At 36.5% G+C, this 19,899-nt stretch overlaps 2 protein-coding genes and 1 pseudogene across 4 annotated transcripts; 2 read left to right on the top strand and 1 right to left on the bottom strand.

Moving 5' to 3' along the window:
- Positions 1 to 4,176: 4,176 nt before the first annotated feature.
- On the top strand, positions 4,177 to 9,779 carry LOC109171408 (squalene monooxygenase-like). The gene is made up of 7 exons (XM_019320497.1): positions 4,177 to 4,568; positions 6,447 to 6,558; positions 7,504 to 7,678; positions 7,906 to 8,305; positions 8,419 to 8,694; positions 8,950 to 9,228; positions 9,402 to 9,779. The coding sequence occupies exons 1-7, from the start codon at positions 4,299 to 4,301 to the stop codon at positions 9,513 to 9,515; spliced, it is 1,626 nt and encodes a 541-aa protein (XP_019176042.1). The 5' UTR covers positions 4,177 to 4,298; the 3' UTR covers positions 9,516 to 9,779.
- A 1,502-nt stretch (positions 9,780 to 11,281) lies between these two features.
- On the top strand, positions 11,282 to 13,799 carry LOC109168380. 3 transcript variants are annotated; one of them, XR_002052082.1, is made up of 5 exons: positions 11,282 to 11,618; positions 12,036 to 12,219; positions 12,449 to 12,779; positions 12,963 to 13,380; positions 13,474 to 13,799. XR_002052082.1 is itself a non-coding variant. In XM_019317397.1 (4 exons), exons 2-4 carry the CDS (start codon positions 12,051 to 12,053, stop codon positions 13,276 to 13,278), a joined length of 816 nt encoding a protein of 271 aa, XP_019172942.1. In that variant the 5' UTR covers positions 11,282 to 11,618; positions 12,039 to 12,050; the 3' UTR covers positions 13,279 to 13,779. The 3 variants fall into 3 exon arrangements, 2 of the variants coding, with proteins under 2 accessions (XP_019172942.1, XP_019172936.1); XM_019317397.1 differs by having other exon boundaries at positions 12,039 to 12,219; positions 12,963 to 13,779; XM_019317391.1 differs by having other exon boundaries at positions 12,963 to 13,779.
- A 926-nt stretch (positions 13,800 to 14,725) lies between these two features.
- Positions 14,726 to 19,555, bottom strand: LOC109168420 (annotated as a pseudogene).
- Between the last annotated feature and the right edge of the window lie 344 nt (positions 19,556 to 19,899).

Below are 19,899 nucleotides of genomic sequence, written 5' to 3'. Positions count from 1 at the left end.
AATATTCAGTTAGTCTAACATCCATAAAAATTGTACTAATTAAGTAATTAATAAGAAATAGGAACATAAAAATATACAACAATACTTAAAATATGCAATTATTTTAAATACAACTAGTGTCCTGAAGTGACTTTCCTAAATGGGAAGTCATGAGTTTGAGCTTCAATGATGGCGGTATTGACTCTTTTTGCTTCAGTAAGTTGATAAAGTAGTTATAAATAGATATTACATTGTAACAGTCAATTCAAAAAAAAAAAAAAACTAGTACAATATATAACTAGTACATTATATTGTACATTATTTTTGTTCTGAGTGTACATTATATTGTATAATGTACATTCAGTACAAAAATAATGTGCATTTAGTATATTATAAATGTACTTTTTGTTATGGTCCACACAATAATTTGCCTATCCTCACTCCATGGGCTGTTGGGGCGGGGCCCCAAATTTTCCATCGAGTCTGGGTCGAATTGTCATTCCTAATTGGATTGTTACTTTATACACTATTTTCATGTGGTAATGGAGGTAGGGTAATGTATTTTGAGATATTAATGATGCGTGCGTATTGCCAGAAAGCCCATATTTTGTGAGCCATGATTTTGGTAGTTTGGTAATAATTGGTATACATCTCGATCATATTTAATTCATTCATGAATTTAGAGACTGATCTGATAGTCGTAGGGCCGCAATCTGAGGTGATGACGATGAACACGACTAAACACTATTAAGTGATACATATAACACTTAGCGCCACGGTTTACCGCACACACGTGAGGGTGCAATCAAACTATCAGCTTAAGCTTTTAGTTGAGATGAAGCATATGCTTATTAAGTGATACATATAACACTTAGACTAGATGTTTTAAAATTTTAAGCTCTTTTGTCGCTTGTTACTTGATCTACTTATAAGGTTTGAACTCTAGATTTGATTACAAGATTCAAATTTTTACAATAACTCGTTTCAAACTTGAGTTCCTTTTGCTACTCTAGCTATTTATAGTGTTTGGATTTGAGGGTTTATTACGAGTGATGGTGGTTATATGATAGCTTAATTAATTCAATAATTGTCGCGATAGGGCTTGTTGTGCCGCCTAATGAGTTTGCATCGTTGAAGTGGTAAATGACATCATATACCTAATTAATCTTTGTCAGAAATTATAATTTAAAAGATTAAAAAAAAAAAAAAAGACGAAAATTTTACAATGTTGTGACATGTGAGTATATTTTATGTTTTGTATCTCCCCCACTATGTACCATTAGTACAACATGGATTGAGCTTGCATAGACAACTCAATTAGTACTTAAGATGGCAGATGGAGGGTGGAGACTTAGGATTGAGTCGGACTCCTTTACTTCTCCACAATCTTGTCGAGTCAAAATGTAAGGCCCTAGGGGTAAGGGACTTCTAGTGAACAATTGTTATACAATGGACCATGGTCCAAAAATGTCGTTTTTTTTTTTTTTTTTTTTTTTTAAGTAAAAAGAAACAGAAATGCAGGTGGCCGTTACTAATCCCGTATTTATGATGTGTTCCGAACAAAATGAAATTACAGTGTATCTAAAATGAAATTGAATAACATATCTCACATATTGAGTGTATATTGTCAAATGAAACTATAGTTGAATCAGAGTGATACTTTAGTTGTGATGTAATGAAACTAGTGTTTCTAAAATAATGAAACTGAGTAACATGTCTCATATATTGAGTGTACATTGTCAAATGAAACTGTAGTTGAATTAAAATGATACTTTAGTTGTATTGTAATGAAACTAAGTGTGTTTATAAAATGAAACTAAATAACAAGCTGGTCTCACATATTGAGTGTGTATTGTCAAATGAAACTGTAATTGAATTAAAATGATACATTAGTTGTTGCTATAATGAAACTACAATATGTATAAAATGAAACTGATTAACAATATTTACATATTAAGTATATATATTCTCAAATAAAACTGTAATTATATCAAAATAATACTTTAATTATGTTGTAATGAAACTAAAAAATATATATAGAATGAAACTAAATACGCGATAAAAAATAATTAGTTGGATAAAACGACCGAACATATACCGTTTCTTTTCATTATAAAAGAAACACGCGGCACCGTTTTGGACTATACTCCACAGTCAAATTTGCCTCTAGTGAGTAAAGCATGGATTGAAAAAGTCATACATGCATACATAATAAACTGCTGACTTGACTCAAAGAACAAAAGGAAAACAACATTCACCGCCACCCAAATTCCCTTATTGGATTGGGACGAATTCTTTTTTTTTGTCTCAATTATTTGACTAACTAAATATATTGAAGTCCTCTTTCGATTCCTTCCATGTTTGACATATATAATGGATTTATTTTGATTCTATTCTAAGATAATAATAATATAAAATACTTTCCTCTTTGAATTCCAGTGCTTTCGCCATATCTTAGTTCTGTTTTTCCAGAAATGGCTGGCGATTTTGGAAATTGACAATAAACGTTGACTTTGAATCATTCTGCCCTGCGTGCACTGACCAAATCACATGCCTACTTATCTTTACACTTCAATGTATCCGTTAAAAACAACCGTAATGTTTTAAAAATAAGTTAGATTTTTGTCAGGACAATAAAGAAAAAGAAGAAAAAAATTTATAAGTAGTTGAGCATATAATTATTAATGTGCAATCCAATTATAAGCTTAGGCTTTTAGTTGAGATGGAGTACATGCTTCAATTCGGTATCAGAGTCGAATATGCTTGGAATCCACCGCACACGTGAGGGGGCGTGTTGAACATATAACCATTAATGTGCAATCCAACTATAAGCTTAGGCTAGGCATTCATCAATAACATACGTACCTTGACTGGCGACTGGCGGAGGCATGGGGTGGTAGGCCTGAGCGAGTGTGATCGACTCCTCTGGCATTTTAGGGATTATTCGTCGCTTCAGCCGATTTTGTTTCTTTTAGGGGTTATTTACTAAAACGACGTTGTTTTGGCGAATAACTCTTAAAAAAAAAGGGGTTCTAGTCGATTCGGCCAGTCGTGGAAGAGGCCGATTCAGACATTTTTTGACACGACCAGACATCGGCGTTTAGGCGCGATTTTTGCAACATTGCTCACGGGTTTCATGACTTGATTGATAGAGTATAAAAAGAATAATAATAAAAATTACAATCCACTTTTTTTTTTTTTTTTTTTTTTATATGGATAAATTGGAAATGCCACATTGCCACGTACGAAGAGAGAAAAATAGAGTAGAAACCTTAAAAGTATAAAGTAACTTTTTCACGTTAAATAAATCACATTTTTAGTTAATTCAAACTTTTCTCCCGTTAAAACGTCACCTTCCCAAATTGCAGGCCGGGAAGTTTAAATCTGTCTATTAAATGGCTTCTTAATGTCACAATTCATTGGCTGTAATGAATTGAAAGACTATATAATAAGTATATACACCAGAAAAGTCTATTTGTAGTCTTTTTCCTTTTTATATATTTTATTGAGTTAATTACACCGGAGTTCTCATTGTCTTTGGTGACAATTTCAAATTTAGTCTAAAACTATCATTTTTGTCATTTAACCTCACAGATTATTATTTTTTAAACACTTTTAGTTTGACTTTTTTTTTTTTTTTAGTAAGAGTATTTTTGTCTCTTCATATTTTTCTTTTCTTATTTTCCCGATTTCAATTAATTTAATTGGTTTAGGAGTTTAGGTAATCTCTGATTTTTAGTAACCATGCATATTTTTCAATCGATTTTTTTAGTAAAGTCCTAAATCATTTAAATCGGTTGAACCCGGAAAAATAACAAAAGAAACATATCAAAAGACAAAAATGCCTTTATTACAATAGGAAAAGTCATAATAAGGACTAAAAATGTCCAAAAAATAATAGTTTAAGATTTTAAATGGCAAAAACGATAGTTTGAGACTAAATTTGAAATTGACACCAAAGACAATAATGGACCGAAGGTGGAATTAACTCTATTTTATTCATTAAAAAATTTAATTTGCTGGTAGCATGAGATCGAACCTCAGTGGAGACGTTGGCTACAATGTAATAGTAACATTCAAAAAAAAATTAATTTGCTGGTGGCTGTTGCACCTAAGAATTAATTAATATTTGGCAGATCCGCAGATGCATTTAAGTTCATTATAAGAGGAGTTGTTTACGGTTGAAAGTCACCAACTAACAACACTTCATCTTGGCAGTTCATTGAGAGAGAGAGAGAGAGATACACATACATTTTAGAGAGAGAAACCAATCAAATCCAGTTTATCTTGGCACTTGATTGAAGAAAATTTTCTTGAAGATGGTGGTGATTGATCTTTATATTCTGGGCAGTTTCGTTGCTTCTTTACTGGGGTGCTTCGTTTGCCTCTACAACTTGAGAGGAAAGATTAGCAGGAAAAACAAGGCCGCCGTGAAGTTTGGACGCAAAGAGGAGATGGCGGCCGCCGTTAAGTCGTCGTCTCCGGCGAATAACGACGGGTGCCGGAAGGCGGAGGATGGGAGGACGACGGACGTTATCATCGTCGGCGCCGGTGTTGCTGGGGCAGCTCTAGCCCACACTCTAGGGAAGGTGCGTACGTACCGTATTCTATATCTCCTCTAGCTTGCTGCATGGTAGATAGGTAACACGTAACTGGAAATTCACCAATTATCCTTCACTTTTTTTATTTTTATTTTTATTTTATTATTATTATTATTATTATTATTATTATTTTTTTTTTTTTTTATCAATCAAACAAATATCACGGTTACAAAAACCAACCTAGGCACTAGGCGCCCCTAGGCCATAGCGAATTAGTCGCTAGGAAACTGTCTAGAAAGCCGGCCGCTTAGGTGCCCAACTCGGTCGACTCGGCTGAGTTGGCGCGAACTCGATCGAATTAACTCGTCCAATTTGATCGAGTTAGCGGAATTAACTCGGCTAAGTCGGATTTGCTAATTTTTTTAATTTATATATATATATATATATATATATATATATATAATTAGCTGCCTAGGCGACGCCACATTAGGCGCTACTCTACTAGCGTCTAGCGAGTAGCGCCTATTGCAATTATGGCCATTATTAAGAAATTTTTAACAGTATAGGCGAAATTTTTAGCCTCAAGCTAAGGACCCCATATATCCAGCATTAATAGGATAGTGAATGATAAATCATGATGACCAGTCTCTTATATAGGAAAATTTTAACTTTCCTAACAATAATGTGAACGTGTGTGATGATTTAACTGGTAAGTTTTTATTCTCACTTTTAGTGTTACGTGTCATTCTTATAGATAGTTTGAAATAGTTGGAAAGTTGATAGGGAAGTCATTTCTAACATAAAACTTTTAGGGCCCGTTTAGTTTGCGAAAAATATTTGAGGGGAAATAGAATATAATTGAAATTCTATAGAAAAGTAATTATATTACTAGAAAGATTGATTCTATTATATTGTTTGGTTGGTGAAAAAGAAATTGTTGAGAATATTGATTTTATTGTTTAGTTGGTTTTGAAATTGTAAGAAATAATGAGCATAAAAATATATGTCTCTACACAATAATAATGATAGTAAGAATGAATCGCAAGGACAAAATCGTCATGTCAATTCACTTTTTATTCCCAAATTTCATGAAAAACAAAATATCATTTCTTCCCATTGAAAAAGTTTTCCTCATAATTAAGGACAACTTTTTCCTATAGAAAAAAAATTTCAATGAACCAAACGGAGGAAAACCCTGTTTTCCACAAATTTAAGAAAAAAAAATTCCTTTTGAAAAAGTTTTTCATCCAACTAAACACCCCCTTAAATGTTTGACTATAATAAAGTCTTTCAACCACCTTTAGTCTTTGTTTGATCGACATACCTAGTTGAAAAGCTAGATAAACTAACTTATTAAAATTAAAATATTTGATAAAATTAATTGTTGAATAATCTGATAAGTGTGAAAATTCATAAAAGGATAAAAAAAAATATATTATAATTTTGAGTAATGAAGAGTAGATTGTGTTATCCTTATAAAGGATAGAAAGAAAAAAAGTTAAAATCTAATAACTTGTTTTGTATTTCAAAATAAACTATTATATTAAACTCTATATAATTTAAAAAAAATAAATAATAATTATAACTTATTTATAGTTTAAAATAAATTATAAGTTGTATAAAAAATATCCTTAGTATTACCAATCACTTTCAAAGTTTCAATAACCAATGATTATCCACCTCCCACAAATTAAACAGCCAAAATGTTAGGACTTAGGAGGTGTGTCATTTTCAATAAAAAAAAAAAAAAAAAAAAAAAAAAAGCTCAAGTTTTGGACTTAAAAATAATAATTTATTATTGTGAAAAATTCGGAGTTCTCCGATCCAGCAGTATTTCTTGTGTACAGACATGCATCACCAACGTAGTACCTTGTACTACATACCTAACTCTATATAATTCTTGTAATTTGATTGTACCTATACTAGGATGGACGCAGAGTTCACGTAATCGAAAGAGACTTGAGTGAACCGGATAGAATTGTGGGCGAGCTTCTTCAACCCGGAGGCTATTTGAAACTAATGGAATTAGGCCTCCAAGGTACGTAATTTCTTTGTTTTGCATAGCAATGGCTGAATCAGATTTGGGGTGTTTGGTAAATAGTTGTTAGCTGATAACGATTAGCTTATTGAGTTAATGAGTTTTACTAGTTGATAACATTAGCTGATTATAGAGAAATGTTTGACAAATTAGATGTTAGCTGATAGTTGATTACATACGGAATGACTTTATCAAAAAGTTGCTTTGAACAACTTTTTAAATTTTAGTGTTTTAGAACAATAAACTTAAAAAAAATATAATTAATCAAACACTGAATAAGTGAAACAATTAATAGTGGTCAAATAAGCTTAAATTAGCTTATAAGCTAACTATTTTACCAAACAAGGTCAGAATGAATTGGTTTGTATGTGTTGCAGATAGGGATGTCAACGGGGCGGGGTGGGGCAGGGGACATACCCCCATCCCCGCCCCCGACTTTCCTCCCATTCCCCGTCCCCATCCCCATCCCCCCATCTCCATCCCTACGGGGATTATTCGGGGACGGAGAATCCCCACTCCGTTAATAAGTTATAAAAAAAAAATTAAACATTAAAAAATATTTAAATAAATAACGCATATATATTCATTCCCAACTTAAAGTTGTATTCAATATTTTACAATTAAATATTTTATTTAAATATGCATGACATACAATGACAAGAATACTTCTAAAATTATATATATTGTATACAAAGTTCTACATTTGTGTGTGTTGTGTGGCAATATATATATATATATATATATATATATATATATATATATATATATATATAGGGGACGGCGCGGGGCGGGGAGTACTCTCCCCGCCCCCACTCCCGGCGGAGAATTCAAAATTGTCCCCATCCCTATCCCCGATCCTCTATTTCTGTTCCCATCCTTGTTCCTGTAAGGGCGGGAATCGGGTTCCCCGTCAGGTGCGGGTTCAATTGACATCCCTAGTTGCAGATTGCTTGGAGACGATTGATGCCCAGAGAGTGTACGGATATGCTCTTTACAAGGATGGCAAGAGTACGAGGTTGTCTTATCCCTTGGAGAAATTTCATTCAGATGTGTCGGGAAGAAGCTTCCATAACGGCCGTTTCATTCAAAGGATGAGGGACAAAGCAGCGACACTTCCCAAGTATGTATCATCATATCCCTAGCTTCAATTCCACCGTTACAAAATCCTCAATTTCTGTCAACTTTTCCATCTAAACATCCATCTTATAAACAAGTTAGATGCATGGAAAGTTAGTTCAGGTTTCTAATTAACCATTTATTAGACAGACAGAAAGTTAAGGTGAAACATAATTTTTGTACGAATTTGTTTATTATCAAACATAATTCCGTGATCGAATGTACCTGCAGTGTGAAGATGGAGCAAGGAACAGTGACATGTTTGATTGAGGAAGAGGGAAGTGTGAAAGGAGTGCAATACAAGACAAAGGATAATAATGGGCAAGAAGTGACGACGACAGCATTTGCACCTTTGACTATTGTCTGTGACGGCTGTTTCTCTAACCTGCGACGCTCTTTGTGCACTCCCCAAGTGGACAACCCTTCATGTTTTGTGGGTTTAGTCCTCCAAAATTGTGACCTCCCATTTGCAAACCATGGCCATGTGGTATTAGCTGACCCTTCACCAATCTTGTTTTATCCCATTAGTTGCACTGAAGTCCGATGTTTGGTTGACATCCCTGGTCAAAAAATCCCTTCCCTGGCAACTGGTCAACTTGCCAATTACCTCAAAACCAATGTTGCTCCCCAGGTAACTGTTTGGTAAATGACTGTTAGTTGTTAGCTGATTGAGTTAATTAGAGAGTATAGTGTTTGATAAATTAGCTTGTTAGCTGATAGCTGTTTGATATAATTATATTTCAGATTCCTCGAGAGCTGTATGACGCTTTCATTGCAGCAATCGATAGAGGAAACATCAAAACAATGCCGAATAGAAGCATGCCTGCAAAACCACACTCCACTCCGGGTGCTCTCCTCTTGGGAGACGCCTTCAACATGAGACATCCTTTGACCGGCGGAGGAATGACCGTCGCCCTTTCCGACATCGTCCTTCTTCGCGATCTTCTCAGACCTTTGCGCAACCTCAACAACGCACCCGCCCTCTCCAACTACCTCGAATCCTTCTACACTCTCCGTAAGGTAAATGCACCAGGCCGGCCCCGGTCATATTGCATGGTTAACTCCAGTTAAGTTAGTCAGATAGTTGACTTGGTAACACAAAGTTACAAATTCGACTCTGGATCAGATAGCTATAGACAGTTTTGACTGGTTGACCTTCTTATGTTTCTTTATCTGTTAGAATCACACCATAGAGTTTAGTTACTAAGTGCACAGTGACTTGGTTTTCTGGTCACTCAAAAAATATGTTAATGTTGAAAATTTAATGTTTTGTAGCCTGTGGCGTCCACCATAAATACGTTGGCGGGGGCACTGTACAAGGTGTTCTGTGCATCGCCTGATGAAGCTAGGAAGGAGATGAGAGAGGCGTGCTTTGATTACCTTAGTCTTGGAGGGGTTTTCTCCGAAGGACCGGTTTCTTTGCTTTCTGGACTCAACCCTAAACCTCTCAGCTTGGTGGTGCATTTCTTCGCCGTTGCGGTCTACGGCGTCGGCCGCTTGTTGCTTCCGTTCCCTTCTCCGCAACGCATTTGGCTAGGAGCTAGATTGCTCTTGGTGAGTATAGCCTTCTTAGTTTAAGTCGGTTAGTTATAGACAATCTAGATTATGACAACTTCAGTTAAGTTAATCAAACGATTAATTTGATAACTACAAAGTTACAAGTTTGACTCTCAATCAAACAAGTATTAAATTGTCTGATTATGACTAATTAAAGTTGGAAATTTCAGGGTGCATCTGGGATTATCTTACCAATCATAAAGGCAGAAGGAGTTAGACAAATGTTCTTCCCGATTACAGTTCCAGCTTATTACAGAGCTCCCCCTCTTGGTGTTGGCCATTAGAATATAATGATCCAAACAACTTTTAATTTTTTGGTGTCTTTTTCCTGAAGTGACAAAAGAGTACACAGGAGATAGATGCAACATGATATGAGCTTCACAAGTATTGTAATAATTACGAAGCTCATTATTGTATCTTTCGGGATTAATCATTTCATGCGTATTTGTATGTTATGCATATAAATGGTACGGCTGCAATATAATATGTGATTTAGTTACGCCACATTGTATAAACTTTGGTATGAAAAATTAAAATTTATTTTTGTATCACTAGAAGAAAAATGGTCATAGACAATGGTTATATATATATATATATATATATATATATATATATATATATATATCCAATTTCTATCAAAATATAATGGATAAAAAAATTAAAGTGTTTTATTTGATTTACGGGTTTACGACTTTCTGTAACTACTGCTCAAATGTGTGTACTTAGTGAAATTTGCTTTGGAGTTTTAGCCGACAAAGTACGTGATTAACTAGTCTAGATTGTTCATAATTAGCCGGCTCAAATTAGTAATACTAATAAATTGCTCTCACAAGTGCAATAGACAGTGCCCTAAAGTATATATTTTCTTTTATTTACATCTATTTGCTATTTGAAAATGAATTAATACTCAAAATCGTCATCGACTATAGTGATTTTTCTCAATTTCGTCCTAAACGACTTTGGTGACCTAATATCGTCCCAGACTTTTGTGTTTCGCTCAATTTAGTCCCAGACTTTTGTGTTTTTGCTCAATTTAGTCCTTCATTTGTTATTCTGTCCATTTGGTGTTAAATAAATAGACAATTCAGTAATTTTAATATTGACATCTCTTTACTCATAGACATGTGAACTGCGAAATCCTTTTTTTTTTTACGAATTACTCCCAGAATTACTCCTAAAACTGCGAATATAAAATTTGATTTGCAGGTCCGGGAGTAATTCTGGGTGTAATTCGTACAAGAAAGAGGAATTTCGCACTTCACAAGTTGAAAGTAAAGAGAGATCAATATTGACATTACTGAATTGTCCCTTTATTTAACACCAATTTGACGGAATAACAAATGGAGGACTAAATTGAGCGAAACACAAAAGTCTGGGACGATATTAGGTCACCAAAGTCGTTTAGGACGAAATTGAGAAAAACCACTATAGTCGAGGACGATTTTGGGTATTAACTCATTTGAAAATGTACTAGGTAGTTTCATAGAGAGTTAAACATGGAACCTTGTGAGATGTGGCTAAGGCTAAATGACTAATAAGCCTAGTGTCCGACCAACTCAGCTAAGTTGTCTCCTAAAAGAAGTATTTTCTAAATAGTATTCTATACTTTTCATACCAATATATTAAGGCAATAAGAATTTCATCTAGAGTGTCGTAATTTGATTGAACAATCCTTATTTTGATGTCATCTAATAAATGAATATTATTCTAAATGAGATTTGTCTAATTGTATGTCTCATCTGAAGGATAAAACATTTTTCTTTTTTTGAGTGTCCTCTAAAAATACATACTATGCCAAATCGAAATCAAACATGACCTATAAGGACACTATTGCATATATTTATTTATTTTTTGTTTAACATATAGTTTATAATTAGTAGATTGTTTGATAAAAAAAATGTATTTTCCTAATTAACTAATTATAATTAATTATTTAATTAAATCAGACAAATATTTGTATAGTGGGAGTTTTCGTATATACTCCGTATTTTATAGTTAGAAAAAAAAAAAAGAAAAAGAAAAATTGTAAATCCGCCTATTTGACTATATCCGCGTAGCCCGTCGGCCGTCGGGTCGATACCTTTCCTTTCTTTCGTCGTGAACTCTGAACCCCAACGCGTCTATCTATCTAGGGTTTTCTAAGATTCCAAAGTGTGATAATTTTATGTAATTTTCCCAAAATTGAATTGATTCTAGCAGAAATTTCACAATCCAAAACACGACCTACTAAGAATCTTAGCCTGTAGCGACAGAGATCAAAACCCTAGCAGCCGGGAGACCTCCGGGCTCTAGCCGCCTGCGAAGCATCACCGATCACCTGCGCCCCTCCAACAGCCGGAAAAACCATCTCCGGGCGCTTGGCAGAATCGGCTCCTTCGCGAACCCAGGTGAGTTTCTGTTGAAATCAGTGTTATGTGTATATATTTCGCGAACTGGTTTTGCTTCTTCATCTCCATTTCCATTTTATAAAGATTTATGTACTCATAGATTATGATATTCGATTAAAGTGTCCATTTTTATCTACTTCAATGAAAGATTTGTCTCGATTTGGGATCACATATTCCACGATACGTAAAACAAAAAAAAGATGTTACTTTATCCTCATGTTTCTTTGAAGAAACCCTCCAAAAGGCCAAATTTTTTTAGTTGATAGTTTACTTCTGGACTCAATATTTAAAGAGTACACTTCTCTGGTTAACTAGTTAATCATTTAAATTTCTTTGGCTGATTGTGGGCTTTTACATTGCTAGTTTGCTACTTTTATGTCTTGTTGGATAATATTTAACCTTTGTCTTGCTCACCAGTAGAGGACATTAGCTATGGATTTGGCAACTGAAAACAGAATTGCTGCGATTCTCTTAAAAGAAGCTGCAGAATTACGGCGGCAAGCTGAGAAAGATGGTGCACTTGCTTATCTTCATAGACCTACAGTTAGGGGGCGACCAAATTCAAGATTTCTAACGGCAACTGTTCTCGGCGTACAACAAGGTGAGCGTTGTCATCTGTGAATGGTTATATTTTACGAAGATCATTCGGCTGTCATGTTTGTTTACTACTCTCTGTTCTTATGAACTTAAAAGTTCTTAGTTTAATTGCATACTTTTTCCAAATCCTTTTCTTCCACCCACCTTGTTAAATGATGATGCATTAATTTCTGTAGTGATTGTGTTGACTTAATTACTCCTTTTATCTGCTTTGTTTGATATGGTCATTACAGCTAATCGAGCTGTTGAAGTAAATGAGATGTGGCGGCTTAGACAGAAAGAGCTGGAGGTTGATAATAGGAACAAACGAAGATTGGAAAATGAGTGTAGGAACAAACAAATATTGGACAATGAGAATAAGAACAAACGTAGATCAGAAAATGAGAATAGCAGCACAAGGAGTCATAAGGATGTTATGGAATCTAGGATTAAGGCTAAGAGACACAGTGATGTTGGTTCTACTTCAAGTGCTTCATGCCCATCAAAGAAGAGAGACATTGAAGATTACTATTCAAGGGAGGATGGCTTGAGGGATGCTGAAGTTGAAGAATTTTTGCATTCAAGGTCAGTCTACCCATTGTCTCCTGTACCTATATTTGTTGTATTTGTGATTTCCTTCCTTCTGTGTTTCTTTTCTCTGTCCTCTATTTCATAATGTGTCAGACTGGTAGGGTCTTTGGTGAACTTTCTGTTTCCTATGTAAGATAGCATTTGTTTCCTGCTGAAGAAATTAAACGTCTTCTGCAGGGCTAAGAGAGGAAGGGGCACAGTCGGGTCACGAATGGATGAAACTGGTCCTTACCCTTGTTTAGATCCTGAAGAAAAGCAGTTGTCAGGTCCTGATATGGGGCCGAGAGTAGAATTCAAAGATCATGCCATCATCGGGCCAGAGAAGCCCCGTTGGTTGAATTCCTCGGAGTCTTCAGAAGATGAAATAGTTTCAGGTGATGATAAGATAAAAGTATCAAAAAAATATCATAGTAGGAAAGACAAATCTAAGAGCAAATCAAGAGAGAAGGATAAAAAGAGGAGGGATTCGAAAAGACACAAGTCCCACAAGTAGGATAATCTGAAGAAGTTTATTATGTACTCTTCAGCTGATGATCATTCATTTCCGTGTACTTTCCAGCACTGGATGAAGAATTTCCAATTGCCTTGTACTATTGTGAGTTAGTATTGGGGTCTGTTGTCTACATACGGTGATTTAGTGTTTCCCACCCCTCTTCCCCTTGCAACTCTCTCTATTATTTGTGTATAGATCACAGTTCTTTTGGAAGAGGAAGTTCTCTTTTATTTGCAGGAGAGATGCCATGTTAAAAAGATGTTGAATCAGTAATTGCAGGAGCAACAACTTCTATTTGATTTTTCAGTGTCCTATTGTGGATGTCACTTTGTATCCTAGTGAATGGAGAAGATCAAAATCTGCTATTATTAGTCTTAGAGACTTAAAAAAGTCCAGGTAGTTTTATCTCTGACCCCCTCTTTTGATGAACATGAAAGTGCAAGAAACTTTGTTAATGAGAAGGCCTTTTAACTTAATGGCTAATGTACATGTTTTCATCAATTTCAATTTCATTTTAGCCAGTATTAAGGCATGCCATTGCATTCTGTAGTTGTTTCTACATTGGCTTCCTCATTTAGAATCTAGAGTTTGATTTCAACCATTCATTAAGTCTAGTTTATATATTTTGATATTTTCTGTGAGTACAATCTAATAATGTCTAGTTTATATGCTCATTTTTAGTTTCTGTTTTCTTGTATCTGGTTAAGTTGATCTTGAAGAGATATGGTGTGGGTAACTGTGTATAACAATTATTGAACATCATTTCATTTCTCTCTGTAATTCTACAAATATTATGTACAGTGTAAAAAATTTCTATAAGCTTGTCCATAAAAGGAGAAATTTTTCTCACCCTAGGGCCTTCACACTATGGCCTAACAAGGTAGCGGAGGCGTAAATCACGGTGAACTGGTGACCTAGTAGACAATTAGGTGGGAGGACCAACACCGGTGCCCACCATATTGGCTTGATCTAAATAACTGAGCTGCCTAGGTTAGGGGTGTGAAATTGGTTAAGCGAGTTTTAACTGAACAATTTTAACCAAAGTTTTTAAAGGTTTAATCGTTAATTGAACCGAACTTTGTATTACCGAATTAATCTCAAAGTTTTTTAAGCAATCCTTAAAATAATACCTATTATAACAAATCCATAAAAAAAAAATATACAAACGCAATACCATAATAATACTACAAACATAAAAGTACAAATTATAAAGTCCAACATCCATATATATATAATTTTATATATATATATATATATATATATATATATATATATATATATATATATATATTCAATTAACCTATAATTTTGAATTGAATTAACCGTTAATCGAAAATTTGCAAATCCTTTAACCATTAATCAAACTGAAGTTTTTCGGTTAAAGAACGATTAACCGAAATTCTTCGGTTCTTAACCGAACTTTAACCGAAATTTGCACACCCCTGGGTAAAATTTCTATAAGCTGTATATATCTTCTTCTTCTGCTGCTGTTGTTGCTGAGGGTTCTGATGAAGGGTTTGTGTGGAGTGCAACTAGGGATGCATAGTGACCATCTCTTTTAGCAATAAGCATATCATGCTTTCCCTTCTCCACAACAGCTCCATCCTTAACTACAGCAATTACATCAGCTCCTCTAACTGTTGACAGCCTATGTGCTATCATTATCGTGGTCCGGTTTACCATAATCTTGTCCAGTGCATCCTGAACCATCCTCTCCGATTCAGCATCTAACGCGCTAGTCGCCTCGTCCAACAGCAGTATTCTCGGGCTCTCATAATGGCTCGCGCAATGGCCAGTCGTTGCTTCTGTCCCCCAGACAGCTGAATCCCTCGCTCCCCTACCACCGTATCATATCCCTGCATATTTTGTGTCATGGATAAGAATCAATGTATTTATAGACATCTAATCCCTATACAATGAATATGAAACAAACTCATATTCCTAATCCTTATAGGAGACAAACTCAACAATAAAGAACACAGAGAAAACACTCATTTAATTGTGACCTGTTGAAGGCCACTGATGAACTTGTGAGCATTTGCCAGCTCTGCTGCAGCTATGACTTCTCCTTCTGTTACATCTTCTTCTTTCCCATAGGTAATGTTTGCTCTGATGGTGTCATTTAATAAAACTGGTTCTTGGCTTACAAGCCCCATCTGCTTCCTTAGCCATTTCATGTTCAAATTTCTAATATCAACTCCATCTAGCATTATTCGCCCCGAATCACAATCATAAAATCTCTCCAGCAATGCTATCACTGTCGACTTCCCACTCCCACTCTTCCCCACTAGTGCAACTGTCTGGTAACAGTAGAGGTTTTTAAAATGAGACGTTTAAATTGGTTCAAAATAGTAAGGAAGAAAGGACGAAACATACCTTCCCGTTCTGAATTGTGAAGCTGAAACCACAGAGAACTTTGACATCTGGTCTAGTTGGATATGCATAGCATACATTTTGAAACTCGATTTCTCCCTGCACTGAGTCTAGTTCCAAACCAGACTTCTCGTCGAGGTCAATCTTAGACTGTCTGTCTAGAAGCCCGAATATCGACTTAGCAACAGTTTTTGCTTTTCGGAAATCTTGGGTGAAGGAGCTTGATTGAGATAGTACAGAAGTTGTAAAATACATTGCATAGTAAACCTGTCAGATGAAAAGAAAGTGAAAGAACTCTCTTTTAGTACCAATATGTTGCTGAAGAAATGGGATTGTATGGTATGATGCTTACGCGAAAATAATCATCAAACGTTGCTTTGCCACCCGCCACGAGATGTGCACCAAAATAAGAAATGCTGGCGTGAACGAAGAATATCGAAGTACATGTTAGACCAAAGCTCATCCCTGTTATCAGCCCTCTCTTAATTCCTCGCCTCTTTGGTTTCTCGCATTTTGTGTTGTACAGTTCCATGACCTTCTCTTCTGCACAGAAAGATGCAACTGTTCTCATGTTTCCAACTGCATCGCTGGCAACTTGCGTGGCATCCTCGTACAACATCTGAAACAATTGAGACTAAACTAAGAAACTGTCTTTTTTTTTTTTTGTTTTTGTTTTTGGTTTCAGGTGAATAATGTTACAGGTGATCAAGAAACTGATAGCAGACCTTTGTATCGGTACTGAACCCTTTCGTGTGCTTGGCTTCAACGTATATATTTGCCCCGATTAGTGGGAACATGATGAAGGAAAACAGTGATAGCTGCCAGCTTGCTCGAAAAGCGATGACTAAACCAAGAATACAAGAAACAAGATTTCGAATCATCTGGATAAGGGCATCACTGATTAGTGTTCTGATTGTAGCTGCATCAGAAGAGAGCTTTGCTGCTATTACTCCACTCGAGTTCTGTGGCTCATCGAACCAACCAATTTCTGTATGAACGACCTTTTCGAAGCACATGGAAGCAATTCGATTGATTAGTTTACCTCTAGCCACCCCGAATAGGCATGTCGTTATCAGAATAGACAGTAATGACACTGCTCCAAGAATCACAAGCATTAGTGCCCAGAATGCTGAATCTTTCTTCAGTTTATTTGGTGGCAAGTAATATGTTTGGATCATATTGGCCAAAAGTAAGCCCAAAACGGGTAACATTGCTCCATAAATGAGAGCAAAAGTGGCAGCTGCTGCGAGCGTTGGAAGTTCTGGCTTGCTGAGAGAGGCAAAGCGACAAAGTGAAACATCTGCAGCCTTTTCGGGTGTTTTGTTGGATGAAATCCCGTGTCTTGAGGGATAGTTGTCAAGAACATCTATTGACATTGAACCCGAGCTCCATTTTTCCAACTCTATATTGGATTCTGCTGTCATATCCTCACCTCCCCGCGATTCTTCTGCTTTATTCGCCTCTTGCAAGTGCAGAAGCCGAGAGTAGGCTCCTTCGGGATCCTTGAGAAGTTGAGAATGAGTGCCTGAATGCCAAAAAACATTGAAAATATAAGAGAGAACATATGGGTTTATAAGGTCACGGGTTGGACTAGCTAATTGATTGGATTTATCTTTCAGTGTGGTTTGGCCCATGTGAGTTGAGATAATCAGATACCTTTTTCTGCAATCTGTCCTTGATGAACAACTGCAATGATATCCGCGTTTCTAACTGTGCTTAGACGATGAGCAACTATGACAGTTGTTCTATTTACCATAACTTTTTCCAGTGCTTCTTGCACAGCTCTTTCAGATTCAGCATCTAGAGCACTCGTTGCCTCGTCTAGCAGCAAAACCCGCGGTTCCTTTAGGATTGCTCGAGCTATGGCGATTCGTTGCTTCTGTCCACCCGACAGCTGAGTTCCCCTTTCCCCTACCATGGTGTCTAGTCCCTACACAAAAAAACCATCAGCCTTCTGAATGAATGTTTATGCTCAATGAACATAGTTAGCGAAATGAATGAAACCTGAGGCAGATCTTTAATGAAGTTGTAAGCATTTGCCAACTCGGCTGCAGCTCTGATTTCCTCCATAGTTGCACAGTCTTTTCCATAGGCAATGTTTTCTTTAATAGTGGTTGTGAATAGAACAGGCTCTTGACTGACCAGGCCGATTTGTCGCCTGAGCCATTTCAGCTTGAAAATTTTAAGATTGACCCCATCAACGAGGATTTCGCCAGATTGTGGATCATAGAACCTCTCTATCAGGCTTATCACTGTTGACTTGCCACTGCCACTGTGACCAACCAAAGCTAAGGTTTTTCCACTGGGAACTGACACTGAAAATCCATTGAGGATTTGGTCCCTTGGTCTGGCTGGGTAACTAAAACATACATCTCTTAGCTCAATTTCGCCTCGAATATCATCCAACACTCTACCATCGATCTCGTTTGCATCCACCTCTGGGTTTCGGTTTATAATCTCGAACATCTTGAACATTGCAGCTTGCCCTGCAGCAAACGCTGCCATACAGGTTGATGCTTGTCCCAGAGCCCTGATATGAGCATTTAAAAAAGTTGAAAATGTGCTTTTTTTTTTTAGCAAATTTGGGGAGTTTAAGGATTACAAATCAAGAACTCACATTGAACCGAACAATACAGCGAAGGTTACATTGATAACTTCACCGCCCATATAGCCCTTTTCCAAGATCAACCTCCCACCATACCAGAAAGACAGAGAGAAACTGGAGAACAGAATAAACATGAATGTCCCAGAGCCTAATCCCTGAGCAAGATGTTGATAAACCTCAGACTTGTAAGCCTTGGCAAGCGACGCTTTGTAGCTAGCCACCGCTTTGTTTTCCCCTGTAAACGACGCAACCTGGGAGAGAACAACAACTCAAGTAAACTCAGAACCAGACCAAATGGCATCATGGGACGACACGAATCATTAAAGCCTCAGAACCATACCATTTTAATTGAACTAACAGTCTGCTCTACTAAATTTGCAGCTCTAGTATAAGCGGTCTGTGCACGAGATGCAGTTTTTGCCATGAAGATGAATGAAATCGCGATAGATAGCCCCACGGGGGGAAGAGTGGATAACATAATCAGTGCAAGACGCCACCCTCTAACTAAGGCAACCACAAATCCTGCTACAAATTCTGCAACCAGCTTAATGAACTTCCCCACCTAACCACACAGTGAAAAGTTCAGAGATGATTTAAATCGAGAATTCTCGAACATTTGGAATGATGGGTATTGGGTAGTGTACCTTTTCACCCATAGCATCTTGCAGGACAACAATGTCACCAGACATGTTTGCAGTAGTTTCACCTGTGCTTATTTCCTTGTCAAAAAAACCGATTTCTTGTCTTAGAATACTTGTCAAATAAAGGTTCCTTATTCGGGCAGCCTGTCTGTCTCCTGTGACCATCCAGCAAGCCACCTCTGTGTACAAAGATGGTTACTAGGAAAAACTTTAAGAGGGAGATATGATCACTGGCTAAAAGTACTTACGAAAAAACGAGGATGCACCCATAGCAAAAGCAGCATAGACAAATTTCATTGACACCTAAATTTGACAGGTTAGACATTGAGATAAGCAGCACATCACATTTAACTCGATTTGCAGATAGTCTAAAAACATTATTCTTAAAGTCATTACCTTGGAAACTGCTGGAACAACATTGTTTCTATCCTGGTTGTGTCCAAAGGCATCTATCAGCTCTCCGAGCAAGACAACCATCATTATCTCACACACACCACTCGCGATGGAACCTACTGTGCCGATTCCCATCAAGATTTTATCTGTAGAATCCGCAAAGGCGAAGAGCTTGTAGAATGGAATCCAGTTCTTGCTTGCCTCTGTAGTCATGTTGTTCTGCTTCTTCTCATTCCCAGACAAGAAGAAGAGAAAAGAACAGAAAGTAACCTGTCACAGTATGTTGTTGCATGCAGTTTAAGTTATAATCAATATGGAGTTGTTTAATTACAATAAACAACAAATGAAAGCTTTTGTTTGGTTCATGAAGATTTTCTGCATTCACACGTTGCAATGTTTTGCTGGTAATGGATGATGCAAGAAAGCTGAGAGTGCCTTGCACTGTGAGTTCTCTTTCAGATTCGTGGGTGCATGGATCAATCTTCCGGCGACCTGGGTTTTTTGCTTAACTTTATCCGACGTTTTTTGCCAAGTTCAGTTGCACGCCGGCGAGCTTCCTTGCCGGAATGATTGAAGAGTATTATATTTTTGGTATTTGTGTGGTGTCTC

The sequence above is a fragment of the Ipomoea nil genome, unplaced genomic scaffold, assembly GCF_001879475.1.
Source record: "Ipomoea nil cultivar Tokyo-kokei standard unplaced genomic scaffold, Asagao_1.1 scaffold0317, whole genome shotgun sequence".
NCBI classification, from domain to species: domain Eukaryota; kingdom Viridiplantae; phylum Streptophyta; class Magnoliopsida; order Solanales; family Convolvulaceae; genus Ipomoea; species Ipomoea nil.
The sequence above is the reverse complement of the archived record's forward strand: the minus strand, read 5'-3'. Positions and strand labels throughout refer to the sequence as shown.